The sequence below is a fragment of the Protopterus annectens genome, chromosome 4.part0 (assembly GCF_019279795.1).
Source record: "Protopterus annectens isolate FY-2018-M chromosome 4.part0, PAN1.0, whole genome shotgun sequence".
NCBI lineage: Eukaryota > Metazoa > Chordata > Ceratodontiformes > Protopteridae > Protopterus > Protopterus annectens.
The window spans coordinates 1,811,886,407-1,811,909,104 of record NC_056733.1 but is presented as its reverse complement, the minus strand read 5'-3'; the positions used below and the strand labels follow the sequence as shown (position 1 = coordinate 1,811,909,104).

At 39.4% G+C, this 22,698-nt stretch overlaps 1 protein-coding gene across 11 annotated transcripts in view; it reads right to left on the bottom strand.

Annotated features, from left to right (window-relative positions):
- BRD8 (bromodomain containing 8) overlaps positions 1-22,698 on the bottom strand; it is a 1,923,539-nt gene that overhangs the window by 1,580,707 nt on the left and 320,134 nt on the right. For all 11 annotated transcript variants that reach the window (XM_044069501.1, XM_044069500.1, XM_044069496.1 and 8 more), the window contains one exon: positions 10,921-11,043. In XM_044069501.1, coding sequence (XP_043925436.1) covers positions 10,921-11,043 — 123 coding nt within the window. The remainder of the gene's footprint in view (positions 1-10,920; positions 11,044-22,698) is intronic.

Here is a 22,698-nt window from a genome sequence, read left to right as displayed (position 1 = left end):
TATGCAAGGTTTCCCCAAAGGAATCGTCCTCAGGAGGAGAAGCTGAAGGAATAGATTCTTCAGCATCAGAATCCTCAAAGGGGGAAGAGAATATTCCTTATCAGAAGAGGAATCAGGAGGAAATGGAAACCTGATCTGAAGATTCATAGTCTGTTTCTTGCCTAGGCCTCTTATCAGGAGAGGGATGGGAACCCCAGGGATAGGAACCCCTGATCAAGGTAATTAAGTCTTCGGCCATTTTGAGCATCTGTTTTTTGGGCATGGAGGCCTGTCCATGTGGCTGGTGAACTTGTTTCTTTGCCTTTAAAGGTGCTTTAGTCTTTGCCTTTGAAGCTGAAGTTGGTTTAATGTATAATTGTTTAGGTCTGAATACATCCTCAGAAGCCGATGCTTGCTCAGTGGCTCCGGACCCATCTGAGGGGATAGTCTCCGAGGTTCCAATACCTTGAGCTTCCAGCGGCCTGACCGACTCCACGTGGGAGTCGGTAGCAGCCTGTGACTCTAAAGTAGCGGGTGTCAGGGGTTGCGAAAGTGCCTCACTGAGAACCAGCAACTGGCTTAGGAGAAGCTTCTTCGTCGGTTTTGGACCTCGATTGCCTGTCTTTTACTTTGTCTTTGCGTTTTTTGTGAACTCCGGTAGTCGGATGGCTATCCGACGACACTGTATAATTAAATCTGCGCCCAAAATAGCTTAATGCAAAATCGTACCGACGCTTAATAGTGCGTTGGTTAAATCTAGCACAAAACCGACAACTTGAAACATCGTGGTCAGGGCCTAGGCAAGGAATACAGTAAGAATGAAAGTCCTTATGAGGTATTTGCTTCCTACAAGAAATACAATTATTAACTTTTTCTGACATCGGTCTGGAGCAAGAAAAAAGTTTCCCCAATGGAGTACTTAGCTTTTAATGAAGACTTCGGATCTGAAACTCGAACACGAAAATCTCAGGAGTCGGCCGACCGGCACTTGCGAACTGCTTCTGCTTCGGGCACCACGCGGCAAGAAAGACTGAAGAAAATGGTGTCGGCTGCATCTTTTATACCCCTGATGACCTGACGTCAGGGAAGGGGCGACAGCAACCAACGCAGGACCCAAGACTTTGGAATTCAGGCCGACTGAGGGTAACCTGCCAGCAGGATTACCCAAATGTAATGACTGCAACAGTGAAACACGAAGAACATCCTCCAGCAGTTGTCCTGAGATTTGAACTGTTGCTGACCAATTGGATAGAAGAAAGGGATATACAGCTGCAGTTTGTGAGCACCTCTGTACACAATGATGTTTTGATAACATGAACTAAAATAGTGAGTATAATAAAAGTATGATAAATGAAAGTTGTTTGAAGGTATGTGTTAAGTAGCACTAGGCTTGAGTATATATGAGGTGGTGCAGAAGAAAGATATTTGTAGAAAAAAGAACTATAAGGAAGTTGTGTTGTGACAGTTGTTAAATGCTTAAGTTTACACTTAAGAAGATGGTACAATCGTCAGAGAAGAATGTAATATGACTGGCGTTAGTTCAGTATCTCAGTATGTATGGAATTAAAATTAAAAAATGGAATTTGAAACAAATAAGTTACAATAGCAGTAAACACTCTTGTCATGGCCACAGAGATTCAGTAAGTTTGGAGAATATACAAGTGTGTTTCGTTTGGGAGGATATTTTTAATTGTATAGGTGTTTGCATAATGTAATATATAATTAATGGTTTGGTATGCAAGGTCTTTGCAAGAAGGTCAAAATTCATTCTTCATGATTTTGAAATGATAGATTTGGTAACAGCTATGTGGGTCATTTGTTAAGCGTGCATCAAAACTGCATTTTTTTTTTTGAAAAGTTAATGAGATCCATTGTGGTGATCATCCAGTTAAGGTACTTTTTTATTTTTTAAAAACATGAGATGATATAAACAAATGTTTATGGTGCATCCTAGTAAGATGGAACTTACGATACTTAATGCTGTTTTTTCCTGTCTTGTTATTAGAATTTTCATCAGGTGGGTGAAGTGGCGGGTCATGGTGTGCAGTGTGTGTTAGGAGCTTAAAGGAGTACATAAGCTGATATTGTATAGACTTGGTTTTCATCCACAAGTGGTGATCTTGATGAAAGTCTTGGCCAAAAGGCATAAAACATTTTTATTGTTATTATTCTTGTTATAAAGGAAATGATCTTATTTATGGTAAGTCACTTGTCTTGTCTGCCAGTTTTTGAACAGATCACAGATGCTTTCACCTAACAGATAACATAAGGCAGAGGACACTTAAATTAATCACAGTTCTTTTCAAGTAAGACCAGTTTTTGATAGTTAATAACATGTGAAAGTATTTGTGCCTTACCTTTGTCAAATGCATGTATCTTTTTCACAGTCTTGTGCGACTGGTAGCTGGAACTGTGGTAAGAACCATACCTTTCAACTTCCTAACACAAGAAATCTGGATAGAGCCTTAAATAATGGGGAGCAAAGACCCAAAAATAGGGACAGATTTAAAATATTGTTTTTATAAACTTAGAATATTGTTAGAACAGGTTACTAGCAGTTAAATTTATTTTTTAAAGGAAAATTGCATTTTAGTTTTATACAAGTTCAAAGTTTAATACAAGCTCAAATGTTAATATAAATAAAACACTTCTGTTCTGGTTATATTTTGTGTTTAATATTTTAACTGTTCTTCAACTTATGTTTGAAAGTTGGTATCCCACAATTCTGTTTGGGTGGGTGGGGTTACATAATTATGTATGAAAAGTTTATGTCAATAACCCCCCAGATTTCCGGCTAGTTGTACCTTCTTTTCATGGGCCTTTGTCCAGATTTTTGATGTTTCCAGGTTGAGAGATATGGTTGAGCCTCTTTTTATTAATAACAGATTTATCATAGAAAACAGCAAAGTGGCAATCAAACAAGTAATACTTCACCCAACTGTCAAAGCTAAGCATCTCTAAAGCTTTAGGAAAAGTTAAATAAAAACGTGTGCTATGGGTCCAAACAATTTTTCTGGTAAATTCATAAGTACAGTCTCTAAAAGTATATCTGAATCACTTACAAGTTTACCGAGCAAAATAGAGTTGTACCAAAAGAAAGATCACACATAGTACAGATAAATAAACAAGGTAATAACAATGAAGACTCTAATAATAGACCAATTACATCAGTCTTACCTGTATTATTGGAAATGCTTGGAGAAAGGTTTAATTACTCATCTGGAGTCAAATGGGAATTGTAGACACCTTCTGGACCATACACAATATCAATTTATAAAAGGTAGACCTTCAGTAATCTACCAGATAAAGTATTATGAGGTCTCTACACTACTTGGTCCACAGAAACTATGTTTAGTGATTTACACTGATGTCAATAAGGAATTAGATACCATGTACCAGATCACTTTAAGAGTTTGGGTATATATATATATATATATATATGTACATTTCTAATTGTATTAGCAATTGGTTAAACAGAGAGGACAGCGTTGTTATTCAGACTATGAGATTAGCTTGGACTTGAACTAACAGAGGAGAGACAGAGGGCTCTGTTTTGGAACCAGCTCTTTTTCTCAAGTTTTCCAACAACTTCTAAATTTTAGGTGTCAAAATATGCTGATGATTATAAGACAGGAGCGGTGATACAAGACTGTAATGATACAAACAAGTTAAATGCATACTCAAAGACTTGACAGAAAGTACAGTTTTGTACCTACCATAAATGTAGATGTCCGATAGGTATGCATCTGCAGTCATAACATATGGGTTGTCCTGCCTCAGGCAGCCCTTCGGTCGGCCGGATTCCAAAGTCTGGGTCTGGCCTTGGCTGATGTCGCACTTTCCCCGACGTCAGAGCGTCCGGGGTATAAAAGCATCAGCCGACGCCATTTTCCTCAGTTTTTCTTGCCCCAGATGCCAGGTGCCCTCTAGGAAGGCTAAATTTGGATAAATGCTGAAAAGTTCCAAACATTTGCAAATTATATACATGAATAAACAAACAAATACACCATAATAGATTCCCCAGCTAGCTAAAAGAGGGGTAAGCACCCTAGGAATACCAAAGAGGGGAAGGAGGGAGGGTAATCCTGACTGCAGATGCATACCTATCGGACATCTACATTTATGGTAGGTACAAAACTGTACTATGTCCTTCAAGGATGCATCTGCAGTCATAACATATGGGTAGAATACCACAGCCAATCTGGGGGTGGAGGTACTAAGAAAAGGATGGTGTAGTTAAGATCCCCTGCAAGACTGCAGTTGCAAACCCTGCTCTGGATCTAGAGTATAAAGGTAGATTGTAATGCTTGGCAAATGTATGCACGGAGGTCCAAGTAGCAGCTTCTAAAATGTCCTTGGTAGCCACCCCCCTTAGGAAGGCTGTAGTGGTGGCCGTGGCCCTTGTGGAGTGAGGCCTGATATTTTCAGGAACTGTCTTTCCATGAAAGGAGTAGCAAAAGCGAATGCAATTTCCTATCCATTTTGAAATTGTCTGTTTTGAAATTGCTCTTCCTTGCACCCCAGTTGCATATGCTACAAAAAGTTGGTCAGTTTTTCTGCTAGTTTTTGTTCTGTCCAAATAGTAGCGTAGTTGTCTGTGTATATCCAGGGTGTGCAAAAGTTTTTCCCCTTTATTCTGTGGATTAGGGAAGAACGTAGGCAAGTGAATAGCTTGGTTCAAGGATACCCTAGATACCACCTTTGGCATAAAAGTTGGACTGGTTCTTAGTGACACCCTGTCCTGGTGGAAAATAAGAAAAGGCTGCACTGCCATTAATGCTTGTAACTCAGATACTCTTCTTGCTGAAGTGATTGCCAGAAGGAATGCAGTTTTCCAAGATAGAAACTGTAGATCCGCTGATGCTGCTGGTTCAAAAGGAGGTAGTGTCAGTTTTTCCAGCACAAAGTTGAGATCCCAGGCAGGTAGAGGGGGTCTTATTGGAGGTTTAACATTTTTGATCCCTCTCAGAAATTGCCTGAGGAGAGGGTGTGAGAAGATAGGTGGATCCACATTGTATTCTGCTGAAATTGCTTTAGCATGAATCTTAATGGAAGAATAGGACAGGCCATTGTGGAACAATTCTGCTAAATATTCTAGGATATGTGCTAAGTTTGCCACTGTGACATCTGTGCCCTTTGATGTTCTCCAAATGAGAAATCTCTTCCATTTAGCTGCGTATGTCTTCCTTGTGGAAGGCCTGCGAGCTTCCAGGATAATGTCCTTCACCCTCTGAGATAAAACAGTTTGATTGGGATTTAAGGAATTTTCCAGGCAGTTAGCTGCAATGTTTTCAAGTTGGGATGTAGGGTCTTGAAATTGTTCTGGGTTAGAAGAAGAGGCCATAGGGGGAGAGGCCATGATTTTGCCTGAGACATGCTTCTCAATAGTGGATACCAGTGTTGTCTTGGCCAGTCCGGAGCTATTAGTATCACTTTTGGCTGTTCCTCCCTGATTTTCAGTAGAACCTTGTGCATCAATGGGAGAGGTGGGAAGGCATATACTGTTAGGGCTTTCCAGCTGAAAGAGAGAGAGTCCACCCTCCAAGCTTGTGGGTGGTATGTCCTTGAGCAGAATGTCTTCAGTTGATGGTTGAGTGGGGAGGCGAACAGATCTATCTCCGGCATTCCCCATGTCTTTGTTATGAGCTTGAAGATGTCTGGGTGCAGCATCCATTCGTGTGCATCCATGGTAGTTCTGCTTAGGCTGTCCGCCAGTGCATTTTCTTTCCCTGGCACGAATTGGGCCTGTAGTTGGATATTGAGATTCAGGCATAGATCCCACAGATTCATAGCCATCCGGCATAGCGGGTAAGAATGTGTGCCACCCTGTTTGTTTATGTACCACATGACCGTGGTGTTGTCTGTCCTTATTAACAGATGTCCTTGTTGGAGGAAGGGTTTGAATGCCACGATTGCATGCCTCACTGCCAGCATTTCCTTTTGGTTTATGTGCATGCTTAGCTGCCCTTGAGGCCATAGGCCTTGGATGCATTTGTCCTCCATGTGTGCTCCCCATCCTCGGTCCGAGGCGTCTGTGGTGATGGTTTGCCTTGATTTTGGTTTGTTGAAAGGCAACCCTCTGTTGGACTGGCAGGCCTGAGCCCACCACAGGAATTCCTTTTGAAGGCATGGAATGATTGGTATCATGGTTTCTAAACTGTGACTGTGTTGAGACCATACACTCCTTAGGTACCATTGTAATTTCCTCATGTGCAGTCTGGCATGTGGGATTAGAATTATGCAGGATGCCATGTAACCCAGGGCCTGCAGTATTTTCCTTGCAGTAAGCTGAGTTTGTCTTGTCAAAATCATGAAGTAATCTGGAAGTTGTTTTTGCTTTTCTTCTGTGAGAAAGGCCATTTGGGTGCTTGTGTCCAGATCTGCACCCAAAAAGGTGATCCTTTGGGATGGTACTAGTCTTGACTTTTGGATGCTGACTGTGTATCCCAAGGCCTGTAAAAGGTGTATGGTATAGACCAAGTCCTTTAACAATTTGTTCTTGTTGTCCGCTTGTATTAGGCAGTCGTCCAGGTATGAATAAATTTGAATTCCCTGTAGTCTGCAATGTGCAACTACTGATGCCAGGCATTTCGTGAATACTCTGGGCGCAGTAGATAAGCCAAAGGGCAATGCTGAGAATTGATAATGCTCTGATCCTGCAAGAAATCTGAGGTGTCTTCTGCAACTTGGTCAGATAGGGACGTGCAGGTATGCCTCCTTGAGATCTAGAGTTACCAGCCAAGACTCCTTGCCCAACATGGGAAGAAGTTGCTGTAGTGTCAGCATTTTGAATTTTGGCACAATGAGATAAGTGTTGAGTGCGGACAGGTCGAGAATAGGCCTCCATTGATTTTCTTTTCTTGGTACAAGGAATAGTCTGGAGTAAAATCCTTGGCCTTGTTCTGAACATGGTACCTTTTCTATAGCTTTCATCTGAAGTAACTTGCTGATTTGTTTTAAAGCCTCTGCCTTCTGATTTGGTGGAAGGTTTGGCATTCCGCTTCTTTTTGGCAAAGTGTGGAAGTGAAACCTGTATCCTTTGTCTATTATTTGCAATGTCCAAGTATCCTTTGTAATATAATGCCAGTTTTTTGAGAATAAAGCCAGCTTTCCGCCCAAGGGTGCTTCCAGTTGATCCCTGGTAGGCGGAATCAGAGTCAAGTCATTGAGTCTGTCCTGTAGTAGTGGTTGTTGTTGTAGCTGTTGCACTACTCCTCTGGTTGGCAGGCCGCCACTGACGGCCTCTGTAGGAGCCCTTCGATTGACCTCTGCCTCTAGAGCGCCTATTCCTGCCTCTCTGGGCTCTGTCCGTGTCTGGAAAGGACCTATTTTTTGTAGGCCAGTTTCTGCTGAATCTCTGTGGTTGAACTTGCAGGAAATCTTTACCTGTTTGCACAGATTTTGCTTTTTCTTCAACTTTTTTTAGAATCTCCTGAGCAGGGGAGCCAAATAAATTTTGTTTCTCCATTGGAGCATCGAGGAGTTTAACTTTGACATGGTCTGGCAAAGACTGCTCCTTCAGCCAGGCATGTCTACGAATAACCGCCCCAGTCATAGCTGATCTAAATGAAGCCTCCAGTGCATCATAGCCACATTTTAAGAAATTATTACTAACCTGTTGTGAGTTATGTACCAAATCCTGAAGGGATTTACAGTCTAGGGGTTCAGGAGAAGAAAGTTTCTTATTCAATTCATCTAACAAATACTCTTGGTACTGTATCATATGGAATTGACAGTTTAATGCCCTGACAGAAAGAGTTGCAGATGTATACACCTTCTTACCCCATCTCTCTAAAGCTCTAGACTCTCTATCAGAGGGTAGGGGATTTTTGGCAGTAGCGGCTGCAACCCCTTTAGGGCCCTGAGAAATAGTTTCTGGGTCTGCAGAATGGGCTTTATACAGATGGAAATGAGAATCCGGGACCCTGTAATATCTGTCAGGTTTGGCAGGGGCCGGAGGAAGAGTATCAGGGGCTGTACTGACATCATTGTACACATCATCAATTACATTTAGAACAGGAGGTATAGCTAAGGGCCTATGCTGAGGCAAATGCAAAAAGGTCTGTAATCTTTTTCTAGAATCAGAGAAATCCTGACCTTGCCATTGAAAGTGCTCTCTCATGGAGTGTAAAGTCTCCCCAAAGGAAAACTCTTCAGGAGGGGAGGCCGAAGGGATAGATTCCTCTGCATCTGAATCCTCATAAGGCGAGTAAGCCCCTTCCTGGTGGTCTGACAACTCAGATCCATCCGTGGAATCATCTGAGGAGTGGGGTTCAGAGGGGTCAGTCCTGGGCCTTTTGTCTGGAGGAGGTTGTGAGGTTGTGAACCCCTAATTAAGGAGATAAGGTCCTCCGCCAGGCTGAGGATCTGTGAACTAGAGGAAGGCCTCTGGGGTGTAGATTTGGTAGGCAAAGCTTTTGAAAGTTTGGCAGCTTTAGCCCTAGAAAAGGCCTTAATGGACATAGAAGCTGGGGGCCTAGCAGCCCCAAGTGCAGGGGTAGAAATGTCCAAAGGTATGGTGTCAGACAAATCCTGAACACTAGCTTCAGTAGGTAGTTCTGAAGCCGACTCAGGCGGGGCCTCTCGGGCCTCGGCGGTCGGAAGTATGGTTTCGGAAGAAGGAATAGCCGAGGACTCGGTTTCGGCCGAAACCGAGACACTTGCGGTAGGCCTAGCCGTGGTTTCAGCCGAAACCGCGGGCCGCGAGTGTCGGTCCTTTTCCTTGCGTTTTTTTGACCATATGCGAGGTCGGGGTCTCCGACGGCATTTTATAAGCAAAAGCGGCTCCAAAAAATTCCTCTGCAAACTCCGACCGACGTCTAAGAGTTCGTCGGTTGAAGGAGGCACAGGCTAAACAGGCCGATACGTCGTGGTCTGGGCCTAAGCAAGGAAGGCAGTAAGAATGGAAATCCTTATGAGGTATTTGTTTCCCACAAGTTAAACAATTATTTACTTTGTCTGACATCGGCGGAGGCAAGAAAGAGTCCCCAATGGGGTACTTAGCTTTTTTCGAAGTCTTCGGTAGCTGAAATCTCTGGATCTGACCGACCGGCACTTGCGAACAGCTTCTGCTTCGGGCACCGCGTGGCAAGAAAGACTGAGGAAAATGGGTCGGCTGATGCTTTTATACCCCGGACGGTCTGACGTCGGGGAAAGTGCGACATCAGCCGAAGCCAGACCAGACTTTGGAATCCGGCCGACCGAAGGGCTGCCTGAGGCAGGACAACCCATATGTTATGACTGCAGATGCATCCTTGAAGGACATCTGGTTGAATATATGCGGGTGCAGTTTAACACAACTAAAAGAAAGGTAATCTTATTTAATGCACAGTCTAAAAACAATATGAAGATAAAATTAGGAGACCAATACCGGGAGATTGTAAAACAAGTAAAATAAGTTAGTACTGTGCTGCTCAACACTTTCCTTCAAACTTCATATACTGGAGACAAACGCAAAAGAATTAAGACAGATCAGTCTACTCTCAAAAACATTACACACGTCAATAGTTAGGCCTATCACTGTGAACACAAACTGAAGTTATATTCTATCTATGAGAGGGAAAACCTTTGAGGGAGTACAAAGACATTCCACTACAAGAAATAATAAGATTAAAATAGACTCCTATACAAAAATACCTTAAAGTGTATACTATCTTTTACAGATGTATCACAAGTAAACTACCTTTATTTTATAATGTAGTGGACAAGCAGTCTTCAAAGTGACACTCAAACTTACCTCTCAATATCCTAGTAAAAAGGATAGAAGGCCACATTTTAAATAAGTAGAAATAAAACTACTAAAAGAAATATAGACACATAACTCAAATGATTCCAAAACTATGGAATAAAACACCTACTGAACTAAAGGATTCAATTATTAAGGTTTACAAAGAAATTAGATAACTATATGGGAAGCTAAGTATATTCCAGGACTGAGCGATTGTGTGATACATGTGGTCTAATAGATCTCTTGCAGCACAAATCTAACGATGTACTAAGGTTTTGTTTGTTTGTTGTTCCCTTTCACCTTACTTAATCCTATTGTCTTTTGCACAGTGCTCCCCCATCTACTGCCGAATCTACAAACCCGCCTTCATCCCCCAGTCTACTACCACTTTTTCTGGGGCTTGGGCTGATGTGAAACCTAAAGGCAACTTGAGGGATCTTGCAGGTAACTGCTTCTGCAGGGGGGGAATATTTTGCTTTTATGACCTACCCCACTTGTCCCTTCACTTGTGCCCATTCCATAACGGTCTGAGGGCTATTCCCCTCTTCAAAGACCATGCCTCCCCTTAGACATCACAGAGGTGAACATCCCTTACCCCTCAGACAGGTACTCCAATTTTTCCCTGCCAGTGCTTCAAACACCCGAGTCACTAATTCTACCAATTAAATCTGGGTTGCCTTGGCCTTACTTAGGGCTTTATCTGTCTATGGTTTGGCACTAGCTTCAAGCTATGCATTATGGAGTACAATGTTGATAGTGCTAATATAAAAATGCAATCAAATCAAGTTGGAAAATGTTAATGGAACACAGTGATGTGTTTAATGCAGTTTGCAGTAAGCCTTTATGTACAACAAATTGAAGAATTTAAAAGCTAATTACATCATCACCTCAAAAAAGTTGTGGCAAATTTCCTTGTGGGTTCTGCTCACAATGTAAATTTAGCAATGCTGGACATGGCATACTGTGCATGTGTTGACAGCATGGAAACCCAGTCACAGATAATACTTCGGGGGGGGGGGGGGGATAAAAAAAGGAACAAAAGAGCAGACAAGCATAACAACATGCAGCTCAGTCATTCAAGAGTGACATGCTGAAATAGAACAGTATGGAAAATCAAAGTTAAGCACTCCACTTATTTGAACTTCTCTCACTTATCCAGACAGCAGAAATTGTTATAGTACTGTCCATTCCAGGGCAGTTTACAAGGAGTATACCTGTATCTCTCCTGAGATTCCTTGATAAATTTCTTCAGCTCCTCAATCCTTTCTGCTGTAAGTTTACGAACAATAACATCCTCTACTGTCTCCACAACCTCACCTTTTTCTCCACGTTTCCGTCTTAAGAAAAAAGAAACAACATTCAGAATAATACATAAAGACAAATCTGCAGAACCGTCAAATATACACTAGGAAACATACAAAAATGCCTACAGATTCCCTCAAAGCCACACAAAACTAAGTCTGCTTATAAGTTAACTGGTGTTACAGTGTTCAGGCTTAATGACCAACAAGAAACACTGATTACTTTAAGTGTGGTACATGTACAATGTCTTCCATCCAACTAGCTAAGGATTTCTTAAAAGAAGTCAAATTGTAAGACAGACAGACATTAATGGGAATGTTATTCCACAGAATAACCATTGTATTTATAATATACAAAAAATAATTTTTAGGTTTACATAAATGTGTCTAAAAATGCACAGTATTGTGTCATAGGACCCCATTATATGTAAAAATGTCCATGTTGAACACTGCTTGCTATAAACTTTCTAAAATGCATCTGTAACTGACTGAATACAGTTTCAGCTATCGACATCTACTACCATAGTTTAAGTCCTTAATTGAAACTATTCTGCTAGTAAATTTTCTCTGTTCTCCTTCCTTCATGATTTTCAAAAGATACATTTGAGTCAATTATAAAACCTAGACCTTTGCATTGGACAATGTCCTTCAATGGAACAGTAGACAAGTACATGGATTGCTTGATAACTTGTTGCTAAAGTATACAATACTGCATTTATTGGTACTAAACTTAAACCCTACAGATTTGGCCCAGTCTACATTATGTTATCGAAAAGGCATTACAGCGAATGCCTTTTCATCGACCCTTAAACATTGAACTGACAATTACGCCAATGGCCAATTCAGCGATTTTTTTCCTAGGGAAAAATTGCTTGGCTGTCACAGTGAATTTGCCCCTTTCCCCACTGTAGTGCAATCTCAGAGTTGGTATATTTAGTTAGGAGAGGGCGTGGGGGGCAAAGCCCCAAACTTTGAAATGCTTGTAGTAATGTTTTGTTGTTGGTCGGCCAAGTGATTTTTTCCCCTAGGAAAAAAAATGCTGAATTGGCCGTTTGTGTAACTGGTGATTCGCTGTTCATGGATTGATGACAAAGCATTCACTGTAATGCCTTTTCAATGGGTCGGGTGGGTGGCCTAATGGTTAAGGTATTTGCCTTACAAGCACAAGGTACAGGGTTTGAATCTCACAGGGCATAATTGGCTAGGCTTAAAATGGCTCGCAAGGGCAGTTAGCCTAGTACTAATTTATGAATCTATAACATAATATAGACCTGATTTAGCCCATACCATCAATGTATTTATAAGAATTCAATACCTGATAATCATTCTCACTTTGCATAATAAAGCAGAATTTTGTAATCAGCAGCATATTTACATAACCAAAAACTTTTTTTTGGCATTGCTGACCAAAGCTAAAATGTACAAGTTCCAGGATGGAGCACTGGGGGACACCAGAAAGTAGAGGAATAAGTGTAGAAAATGTATCTCTGTACTTAACACATTGTACCCTATTGCTAAACTATCCCATAACCCATCTCACAATGCAGCTGTTTACATTTAATTTTTGTAAACAAAATCACATTAAATGGCATACTGTTAATAGGCCCAGAAATATAACACCAGCTGACAACCTTGCTCCAAAGCTTCAGTAAAACAGTTATAAAAACTAATCAAGTTAGTTCAAAGTCCATCTTCCCTTAATGAAGCCAAGTTGTTCTGCATCTACAGTAAAAAAGTTTGTAATCATTTTCTGTACTAGTTCAATCAGATATCTCTCAAAACAGTTAGCTAAAATTAGAGTTAAACTCACTGGCCTGTAATTTTCAAAAGAATTTTCCTTTCCTTTTTTGAAAACAGAAGTTACAAAGGAGATTTCCCACTGTTGTGGTACATATCCTTTACTTAAACAGTTATTAAAAAAAAGTTTATATAGAACAGGTAGTGTTATACATTCTTGACGTTAGTTAATAGTATACCAGGTATCATGTATGGACCTATTGAGGATGTCTTTTTTTGTCCACAGCATCTGAAATTAGTTGTTCAGACAATATAGAACATTTATAATAATTTTAAATTCATTATCTATACTAAAAGTATCAATGTAATTTGACTCGAATTTAAATTCATTAGCGAGAGAGTCTAAGAGTCTTGACCATGAAAATTAATTTTAAGGATATCAGTCAGTACCATATTGTTATTTGATGATTTCATATATTTATAAAAAAAGACATCATGAACTATCTTAACTTCATATTTGTTTCTGGATTCTCTAATTTTAAATTTTAGGGCAAGATGATGCAGCGGTTAACGTTGTTGCCTCACAGCAAGAGGTTCTCTGGTTCGATTTTTAGCTGGGGTGCCTTCTGTGCGGAGTCTGCATGTACTCCCTGCGGTCACATGGGTTTCCTCGGGATGCTCCGGTTTCCTCCCACATAGTAGGTGGATTGGACACACTTAATTGGCTGTGTGTGTGTGTGTGTGTGTGTGTGTGTGTGTGTGTGTGTGTGTGTGTGTGTGTGTGTGTGTGTGTGTGTGCACGTGAGCGAGTGTGTGGTACAAATGAACTACTGCGGAAGGGCTAGTCACCCGGTGGTGTAAACCTTGGCTCGAGATGACTGTCACTGTTGAAGTGACATCCTGACCCCTTGTGCAAAATGGGAAAAGGGGTCGAGGGTGGATGGATGTGCTGATTTTATATATATATATATATATATATATATATATATATATATATATATATATATATATACATACGTATATACATATACATATATACATATTTTTTTATTGACTGACGTTAGATATTTCTTGTAAACGTGAAACTGCTTTTTCTTTTTCCTAAGAATACTGTTTAAATCTTTGCTCCATCATAATGGATAACTCCTTTGCCCAGTGCAAGTAGACAATGTTTTTATATAAGAAAATGGTGAATCCTGAAGTAACTGATATGCAGTAGGCAATGAATGCGTCACAATATCTTGTTTCAATCCTTACAATAAATACAGCATGTTATTTTACTACAGTCAATCAATCCAAAATTGTATTGTTGCAATTTTTTCAAATTACAGATTGTAAATTTAAGACCATATTTTATTGAGTTATGCACCGACAGTCCAACGGGCACCGTCATTTTAACATCCACAATCAAGTCTGGAATGTTTGTGATGACAGTCAAGCATGTGTTTTCCTCAACTGTTTTCAGAGATGAGTGGAGTCATAAAATTTATCAGTATCACACTCATAAATTCATGCTCAAAGTGTGTTGTACCAGTCAGATCAGTCCAGGATATTCCTAGACAATTTTAATTACTCAATAGTATATTACTGTAATCCAGAGCTCTTTCCAGGTTACGCAAAAATACACAGTGCTTACTAGTAATCATGCCTGGACTGTGATAACATAATATAATATAATGTGAATATTACTTTTAATTCTGTTATCCTTAAACCGAACAACTATACATTTCCTCTCAGGTATATGTTTAATCAAAGGTGATGAAACTGATTTGTGAATCTACACAGTAACCCTTCCACAATTACCATTTTCCTTTAAACATTCATATTTAACCTAATTTTAAATTTGGAAGGAGGAGGGATTCAATGACTCAACCATTCAAATGTTCGGATAGTTCTCCTTATATACTAAATCAGTACGCTCATTAAATGTACTGCCCAAGATACAGGTGTTACAAAAATGTAATACTTTAGAAAAGTATCAGATCTAATGAGTGTTCCAATTCACTGCCTAGTGCCCCCCCCCCCCCAGAAAAAAAAACTAAGTAATCCATTATAAGAAACATAAAAGGCACCAAAGTATCCTCCTAACACAGTGCAGCATGTGTAGTGGAAGGCAACTGTTTACCTGGTTCTCATGTTTTTAGGGAGACAATCTGATAAGGGAGTAATAAAAACAGAAAGTACAGTTGTGTACCTACCATAAATGTAGATGTTCGAGTTTATTCACTGTTGCAGTCATTACAAATCATCCCACCACTGCTACTCCCTCCTCTCCCTCAACTGGCTTGAACTCCCTAACTACCTCAACTACCTACAACTCACCACTGCCCACAAGCTTACCTTTAATCCAGCTAAATGCCCATCTCTCTCCACTGCCTTAAAGCCTTACATACCTAACCACCAACTCAGATCCACAAATCTAAATCTCCTTATGGTCCACAAACCCTCCCATCCTCCTGGCCAGCTTCTTCTCTCCTACTCTATAGACAAAACTGGAACTCCTTCCCCCCCATCTTCGCAACCTTCCTAACCATACCAATTTCAAATCCCAGCTACTGTCTCATCTATCAGCGAAATGGGTGTGCCCTTGCCATTCTCCCACATAAACTCCTCTCCCTCTCTGTGTACCTAGTGTCATTTCCTTCTTGTATTTAAAATAGATAGGTCTTAACTCAAAATGCTCAGCTGACTTAAATTGCTTTTGAATATATTCAGTTTTACTTGCATGTAAATATGGACAAGTTTACTTTATTCAGATGTTACATTACTAGATCCTATTCATATGTATTTACACTTTTCTGGATTTATCTTAATTTGTTTGTACAAAGTTTTGATTTGTTATACTATGCAATTTGTAATTTGGTGATTTGTCATAATTTCTGTAACCTGATTGTACTGGAGCTTTTCTCCTCGGGCCTCCACTGAAAACGGGCTCTTTACAGCCCAGTGGACTTCCCCAGTCATCAAACTTAAATAAATAAAATAAATACAATTCCAACTAAAACTGCTGCAATGGAGATTATGAAAATTCTGTCAGAAATAATCAGCTTTCAGCAGGGAATATTACTTAACTGCTGCAAATCAAATTATAGTCCTCATCTTTAGGATATATTCAGGGGGGACTAGAAGAGAAAATATAACAAAAGACTATAGATGTTTGAAAAAATATATGAAAATATTTGATATGGGAAGATGTGAGTTCAGTATTGGAAGTTTGGAGCAAATTTACACGTTATTCCCCAAGGTACAAAACTGGGGCAGGCTACCCAGAAATTATATTTCACAGTAACGTGCATTTAATTGAAAGTTTTTATATGTATCCAATAACTATTTCAGAGAACGTGCCAATAATAACTAAATATAAAAATGCAGGGTGATGAAATAAAAAGGAGACACTGGTGCTTCTCCACCGATCTGTTAAAAAGAGGGGAATTCATGGAATGAGTAGTGGAAATTATTTGGGAGGTATTACAGAATATAGAAATTTCTTATGAAAATACAGCTAGGGAGTAGGACAAAATTGGAGTGGAGTTTAAAAATAGGGTGGATATAAAAGAAAAAAAGATATATGGTTAAGAAGCAACAAGGATTTCTTAGAGGGACTGATAAAGGTTAAAGCACTGCAGAAAAGGGGGGATCTCACAGAACACGAAGAGGTGCAACTGCAGAGTGCTAAAGAGAAAATAACAGACTACCTTGATAATATGCATGAATTTAGAAAGATTGCTGTTTTTTGATAATGCCAGAGCACAAAAACATTTAGCACAATACCTCAGCCAACAGAAGGAGAAAATGCTGCTGCCAAGCATAGACAGCCTATCACAAGGGAAATAACCAGAGACCCTGTAGAGGTATTAGAATATTTTGGAAATTTCGAAAATCTGTTAAAGAAATGTGGAAATCAACAAAGTACAGATGGAAATGTTTATGGAATAATTAAATAAGCCAAAGTCAATGGTAGATGAGGCTCAATTACCAACAGTTAGGATAGAAGGAGATGAGATAAAAATGGTGATACACATAACCAAATTACAGGAAAGTCTCCAAGAATCGATGGTACTCTTACTGAAGTTTGAAAGCTAGGAAGGAAAGAAGAAAGTGATCAAGATTTGGAAGGCTTTGTTTAACAGTAGTTTAAAAAGGAAGAGAGGCACCAACATCCTGGAAGAAAGAGGCTGTGGCTGCAACGCATAAAGATGGTAAAAGACCCATGAGATCCAACTTCATATAGGTCCATCTTGATTCTAAAGTATGATTATAAAGTGTTTATGTCTATAATGGCTAAAAGAATGGCACAGGGGATACCAAATCTGGGAGATATGGATTAATGTGGTTTTGTGAGGGGTGGCAAATAACTAAGAACATTAGTAGAACAATGATGATCCAGAAGGAAGCAGAATGTAAGAAAATAATTCTGTTGGTGGTGGGACTTGATGCAGAGAAAGCCTTCAACAAAGTAAGCTGTTTTTTTTTTGGAGTAGAGCAATGGAATAATTTGCATTCCTTGATAAATTTAGAAGGTTGATTATGATATGAGGGATTGGAGGCAACCTAAATTCTGCTTGAGCAAAGGTACAAGGTAGGGGTGATCTTTCCCTTTTGTTAACTTCTTTATATTTAGTACTACTGGCAAAGAAAATAAGGGACTCAGATATAACTGGCATGGTAGTCAAGAAAAGCTGACTTTATTTGCAGATGATATTCTTTTATACCTAATAAAACCAGAAAAGGACATTTCAGTATTGTGGAACATTGTGAGACAGTTTCAAGTCTTTTCTGGAAACAAAATTAACAAATGTAATGGCTGCAAACTATGTACCCACACATGAATTGGTTAAGCAATACCCATATTTATGGAGACATGATAAAATTAAGAACTTAGAAATATGGGTTAAAGAAGATTCTGTTATAGCAGCTAAGGATATGTAGGAAGAGACTATACAAAAGATAATACAAAAACTAAGAAATTGGGAGCTCTGGTTTATGGATAAGGACAGCAAGATACAAGCAGAGAAAATGTTTTAGTCCTTTAGTTTTTTTTTTTTACATAGGTCGAGCATATTTTTATCAAGCAGAGGAGAAGTTGTGATGAGCAATTAATAATGAGTTGAAGGAGTTTATCTGGCAGGGGAAGAGGGCACGAGTCAAGTGGGATAAGATGATCCTTCCAATAGAGCAATGTAGTTTGGGATTACCTCATTTGAAGAGGCATTTCAGAACTACACAGTTATGGCTCTTATACATAACACAAGCAGACAGCTATGCCTCAGAATGGAAAACGATGGTCTAGAAATGGGGAGGGGATCAAGAAACAAGGACAGACTGGGATTTTAGAGGCAGATCCTTAAAGAGAATAATAACCATAAAGAAGATTATATTCATAAAGTAGCAGCAAGTAAACTTAGAACTAAGCCAACACATGGGTGGAGAAAGGAAATTCTGCCAATAGGGAGGACTGCAATTACGGTTACAGAAAATAGGCAAAATGGAGCTGGAATTTACTGGAGAAAACCTGCAAAGCAACCAAGGTACTGGGAGCAAATAAGTAAGAGAATGAAAAGATGCCAAGAATTAATTTGCACTGTAGGCTATAGACTACCTTCCAAATGAGGGACTGATATCAGAGTATAGGCAAAGAGAAATAAATGGGGAGATCCTAAATAAAAAAAACATCAATGGAAGAATTTTTAGTAGAATCTAAAATAGAAGCTGCTGTTAAAAATTGGATAATTACAAGAGCATATAAAATAATGCATGCTAACTACAGGAATCAATCAGAGGAGGACAGAAAGGATTGGGAAGAGAGACTGGATAAACAGTTCATAAAGAAACAATGGGGGGATATATGCATGGCTCCCAAATATGCAACAAAGTTGAGAAAACTTAGGAATGTTGCTTGGAAGTGTTTGCATAGGTATTACTATACCCCAAGCAGAATCAAAATAATTGTACTCAGGTAAACTGCAAATATTGGAGGTGTGATGAAAAAGAATGAGACAGCTGGGGACATTATTTGAGTGTAATGAGTTGGCAGCCTTTAAAAATTCCCTGGAGACTACTTTGTCAGAAATACTGAGTGAGCAAATTAGTGTAAGTTAAAAAAATATTTTTTGAGCTGTGTTACAGAATAAGTTCATAACTGAATACTAGGTCAACTGCCCTGAAGGACCATTTTAAATTTATCCAACAATTAGAGGTCAGAATGAAACCCTGCACTTACTGTTTATGAGGCGAATACCTTAACTATTATACCAAACTCACCCACCCAACAGAACTGGAGCTGCCTAGACACATAGTAAGGACTTGCTAATTTTAATTCTGGTGGCTGCCAAAAAAGCAATTACCAGAAAATGGAAATCACAGTCTAAACCAACCATATTAGTAGTATTTATTTTATTTATTTTATTTTACATTTGTTGACTGGGATAATCCGACTGGATACATGTCCATTTTCAGCGGAGGCCCGGGGAGAAAAGCTCCACATGTACAAATATTAATATCCATAAGGGTTTACATTATTACATAGGAACATACAATACAATTGTTACATACAATTGTTATCTAAGACAAAGATTAGAGAAGACAGAGGTAATTACAAGCAGAACAATTATCTCAATTTCAGTTTGATTGGCCTCATTGCAGAGGTAAATAAGGTCTCAGTTGATACAAAGGGAGGAGAAATAAAAGGTGGTTAGATCAGGTAGAAAGAAGGGTCATGGTATATACCATGGGAATTAGATGAAAGAAGAGATGAGAGAGATAATAGGAGAGTTAGAGGGAGTTAATCCGGGAATGAGGATTGGCAGAGCCAGTGGGACTTAAAATACTGAAGTAGACTTTTTTTAAAGAGAGAGTTCCAAGTTTTGGCAGTGATGTTAGCAAATAGAGCATCACCTCCTGCATTATGGGATTTGACATTTTGAAAAAGAAGCCTATTTGAGGAGCGTAAGCTATTTAGGTTGTTATATGGTGTGATTAGGCACCTTAGTGCAGGAGCTTTGTCCGGGTGTTTAAGTATTTTAAATGCCGCAATAAGTTGGTTTTGCTGAAGAAGGTTTGGGAGTTCTATCCATCCAAGGGCTTTTAGGTTATTACAGTGGTGCGTTCTATGTGGAGTGCCAGTAGCAAATCTGGCAATGTGATTATATGAACTTGAGAGTTTATTTAGCTCGCTTTTATTAAGCTTGGTGAAAACTGGGGATGCATATAAAAGTGTGGATAGTAAATGAGTGCGGGCAATGGTTGTTTTTGTCATTGGGGTTAGAAAGGCTTTGATTCTGTATAGTGACCCTAATTTCTTGTTCACGGTTTTGATGGTAATGTCAATATGCGTATCAAATCTAAGTTTATTGTCTATGGTAACTCCTAGTAGCTTGGTATGGGGGGGGGTCAGGTGTGATAATTGTCCCATTGTTTGATTTTATGGTAAAGGCAGTAAAGGGAAGTTTTTGGGTTGGATGAAAAAGAAGCAGTTTGTTTTTTTTTTTTTGATTAAGAAGTAGCTGTCGTCCTGATAGCCAGTTTTCCACAGCTGTGAAGCAGGATTGGGTTTTGGCTAGTAGATTCTCTAGAGATGTGTCAGAGCAGACTAAGGTCGAATCATCAGCATATTGTATACAGGTTGCCTCAGGGATGGCTTTATGTAGGTCATTAATAAAAACTGAAAAAAGAAGTGGGCCCAATATGGACCCTTGTGGAACCCCTATGGTATTAGGTAAGAGATCAGAGAGTTGATTGTCCCAGAGTATGGCTTGTTTCCTATCCGAGAGGTAAGCACGGAACCAGCCTAAGGTTAGGTTGTCAAGTTGTAAGGTTTTTAGAGTATTATGAAGTAGTTGGTGGTTGACCATGTCGAAGGCTTTTGAGAGGTCCAGAAAGAGAGCAGATGATATTTTTTTGTTATTACGGTTTCTATTAATTATATCCGTAAAAGAGAGTAGGGCAGTAGTTGTACTGTGGTTAAGTCTAAATCCATGTTGTGAGTTGGACAGTAGATTATTCTGGATAAGATAGTGAAGGAGTTGTTTGTGTACACATTTTTCCATAATTTTGGCCAGAGGGGACATTATGGCTATTGGCCTATAGTTTGATAGTTCAGTGGAATTACCCCCCTTATGAAGTGGTATGACGTGGGATGTTTTCCAAATTGCGGGGATGTTAGATTCAGTGATGGTGCGATTAATTAGTATGGATATGGGGTAGGCAATGACATCTGAAGCTTTCTGTAAGTATTCGGCTGGGAGGAGGTCAGCGGGGAGGGTAGTAGGTTTAAGCTTTTGAAGTAAGGATCTTATAGTAGAAGTGGAGACAGGTTGAAGATTGAAATTGGGTTTAGTTTCTGGACTGTATTCCTTCACAGGACAGCAGGTAGCTGATAGTTGGTTAGCTAAGGTTTGAATAGTGTTCGTGAAGAAAGAGTTAAAGGTGTTGGCTACTTCAATTGGGGTTTTATCAGATACCTGATCTGGGGTAGGAGTGGAGGATTTGCCTGGGTGTAGAAGATTATTAAGACCTGCCCAAAATTTGTTAGGGTTATTTTGGTGTTTGTTTTGTAGTTGGCAGTAATAATTTTTTTTGTCAGCTTTTACAGATTTTTTTGTTGCATTTCTTAGCTGCTGAAATCGGATGTGGTCTTGGGGTAATTTGGTTGCTCGCCATATATCCCATGATTTGTTTCTGTTTTTCATTTTAGCTTTAGTTTCTTTTGTGAGCCAGGGTGCAATGTTTGTTTTAGTTTTGATTAGTCTTTTAGGGGCATGATTATCAAGTATGGCTAGGAAGGTAGTATTAAATTTAGATACTGCGTCCTCTAGGAGGAGATAATTTAGTTTTGTCCAGTTACAGGATCTGAGTTCTTCTTGAAATTTTGAAAGGTCGAATAGCTTCCTGTTTCTAATTGACCTGTACTTAGGAGTTGTAGGGAGGCCTGTTTTATTTTTCTTTATATATGTAATGAGGTGATCGCTTAGGTCATTTGGAGTGGTCCCGGCCTTATATGTTTGAGGTTGGCTATTTATTAGGATCCAATCTAAAATACTTTCTTTTTGGTTGGTATTTCCAATTCTGGTGGAGGTATTTATGATCTGGGTAAACCCATGAAGGTTAATGTGGATGGGGTTGGTTTCTGAGGAGCATAGGTTCCAATCAATGTAGACGTCACCCATGATGATGGTTTCTTGGGGGTAGTAATTAGATATCCAGTTTAGTATATTTTCTAGTGTATCCACATTGTTCCCAGGAGGGATATACACTGTAATTAGATTTATACTTTTTTCTTTATTTAGTTGTAGCTTTAGAGCAAGTATTTCCGCATTAGCGATTTGGGGTGGTTGCTTGGTGTTGAAGGTAACATTTAGATTGCTGTTATAGAGCACAATAATACCACTACCCTTTCTTTTTATACAGTCGACCCTATGTATATTATATCCGGGTGGTAGAATTTCATTATCTTTGGTTCCTGGTTTTAGCCAGGTTTCTGTTACACAAATTATATCTGGAAGGTGAGTGGCTAGGAGGGCATGTAGGTTAGGTACTTTGTTATTGATAATTCTAATATTTAAGTGATAAATCTGGAGGGAATTGGCTGACTTTGACAAGGGTGACGGGCAGTTTGGATTGGTAGTAGTTGTAGGGCCAGGATTAGGGCGGATATCTCCATCTTTAATGATGTTTCTACTGAGGTATTCTAATAGTTTAGTTAGTTTTAGTAGTAGCTTCTGATTTTGTCTAGATTTGGGGTGATTTTGATTGATTTTGAAGTGGTAGTGGTGGATAGAATTAGGAGTTTTGCCACCTAACTGTTGGGAATTAGGTTTACTACTAAGTTTTACTGGGGGAGTGTTAGTACGACCTCTAGGGTAGTGATACCCTGAGTATGGCTGGTCTTCATATTTGGTAATTAGGTATGTAATCGTTATAAATGGAGTGATAAGAAATATAATTTGTAATATTGCC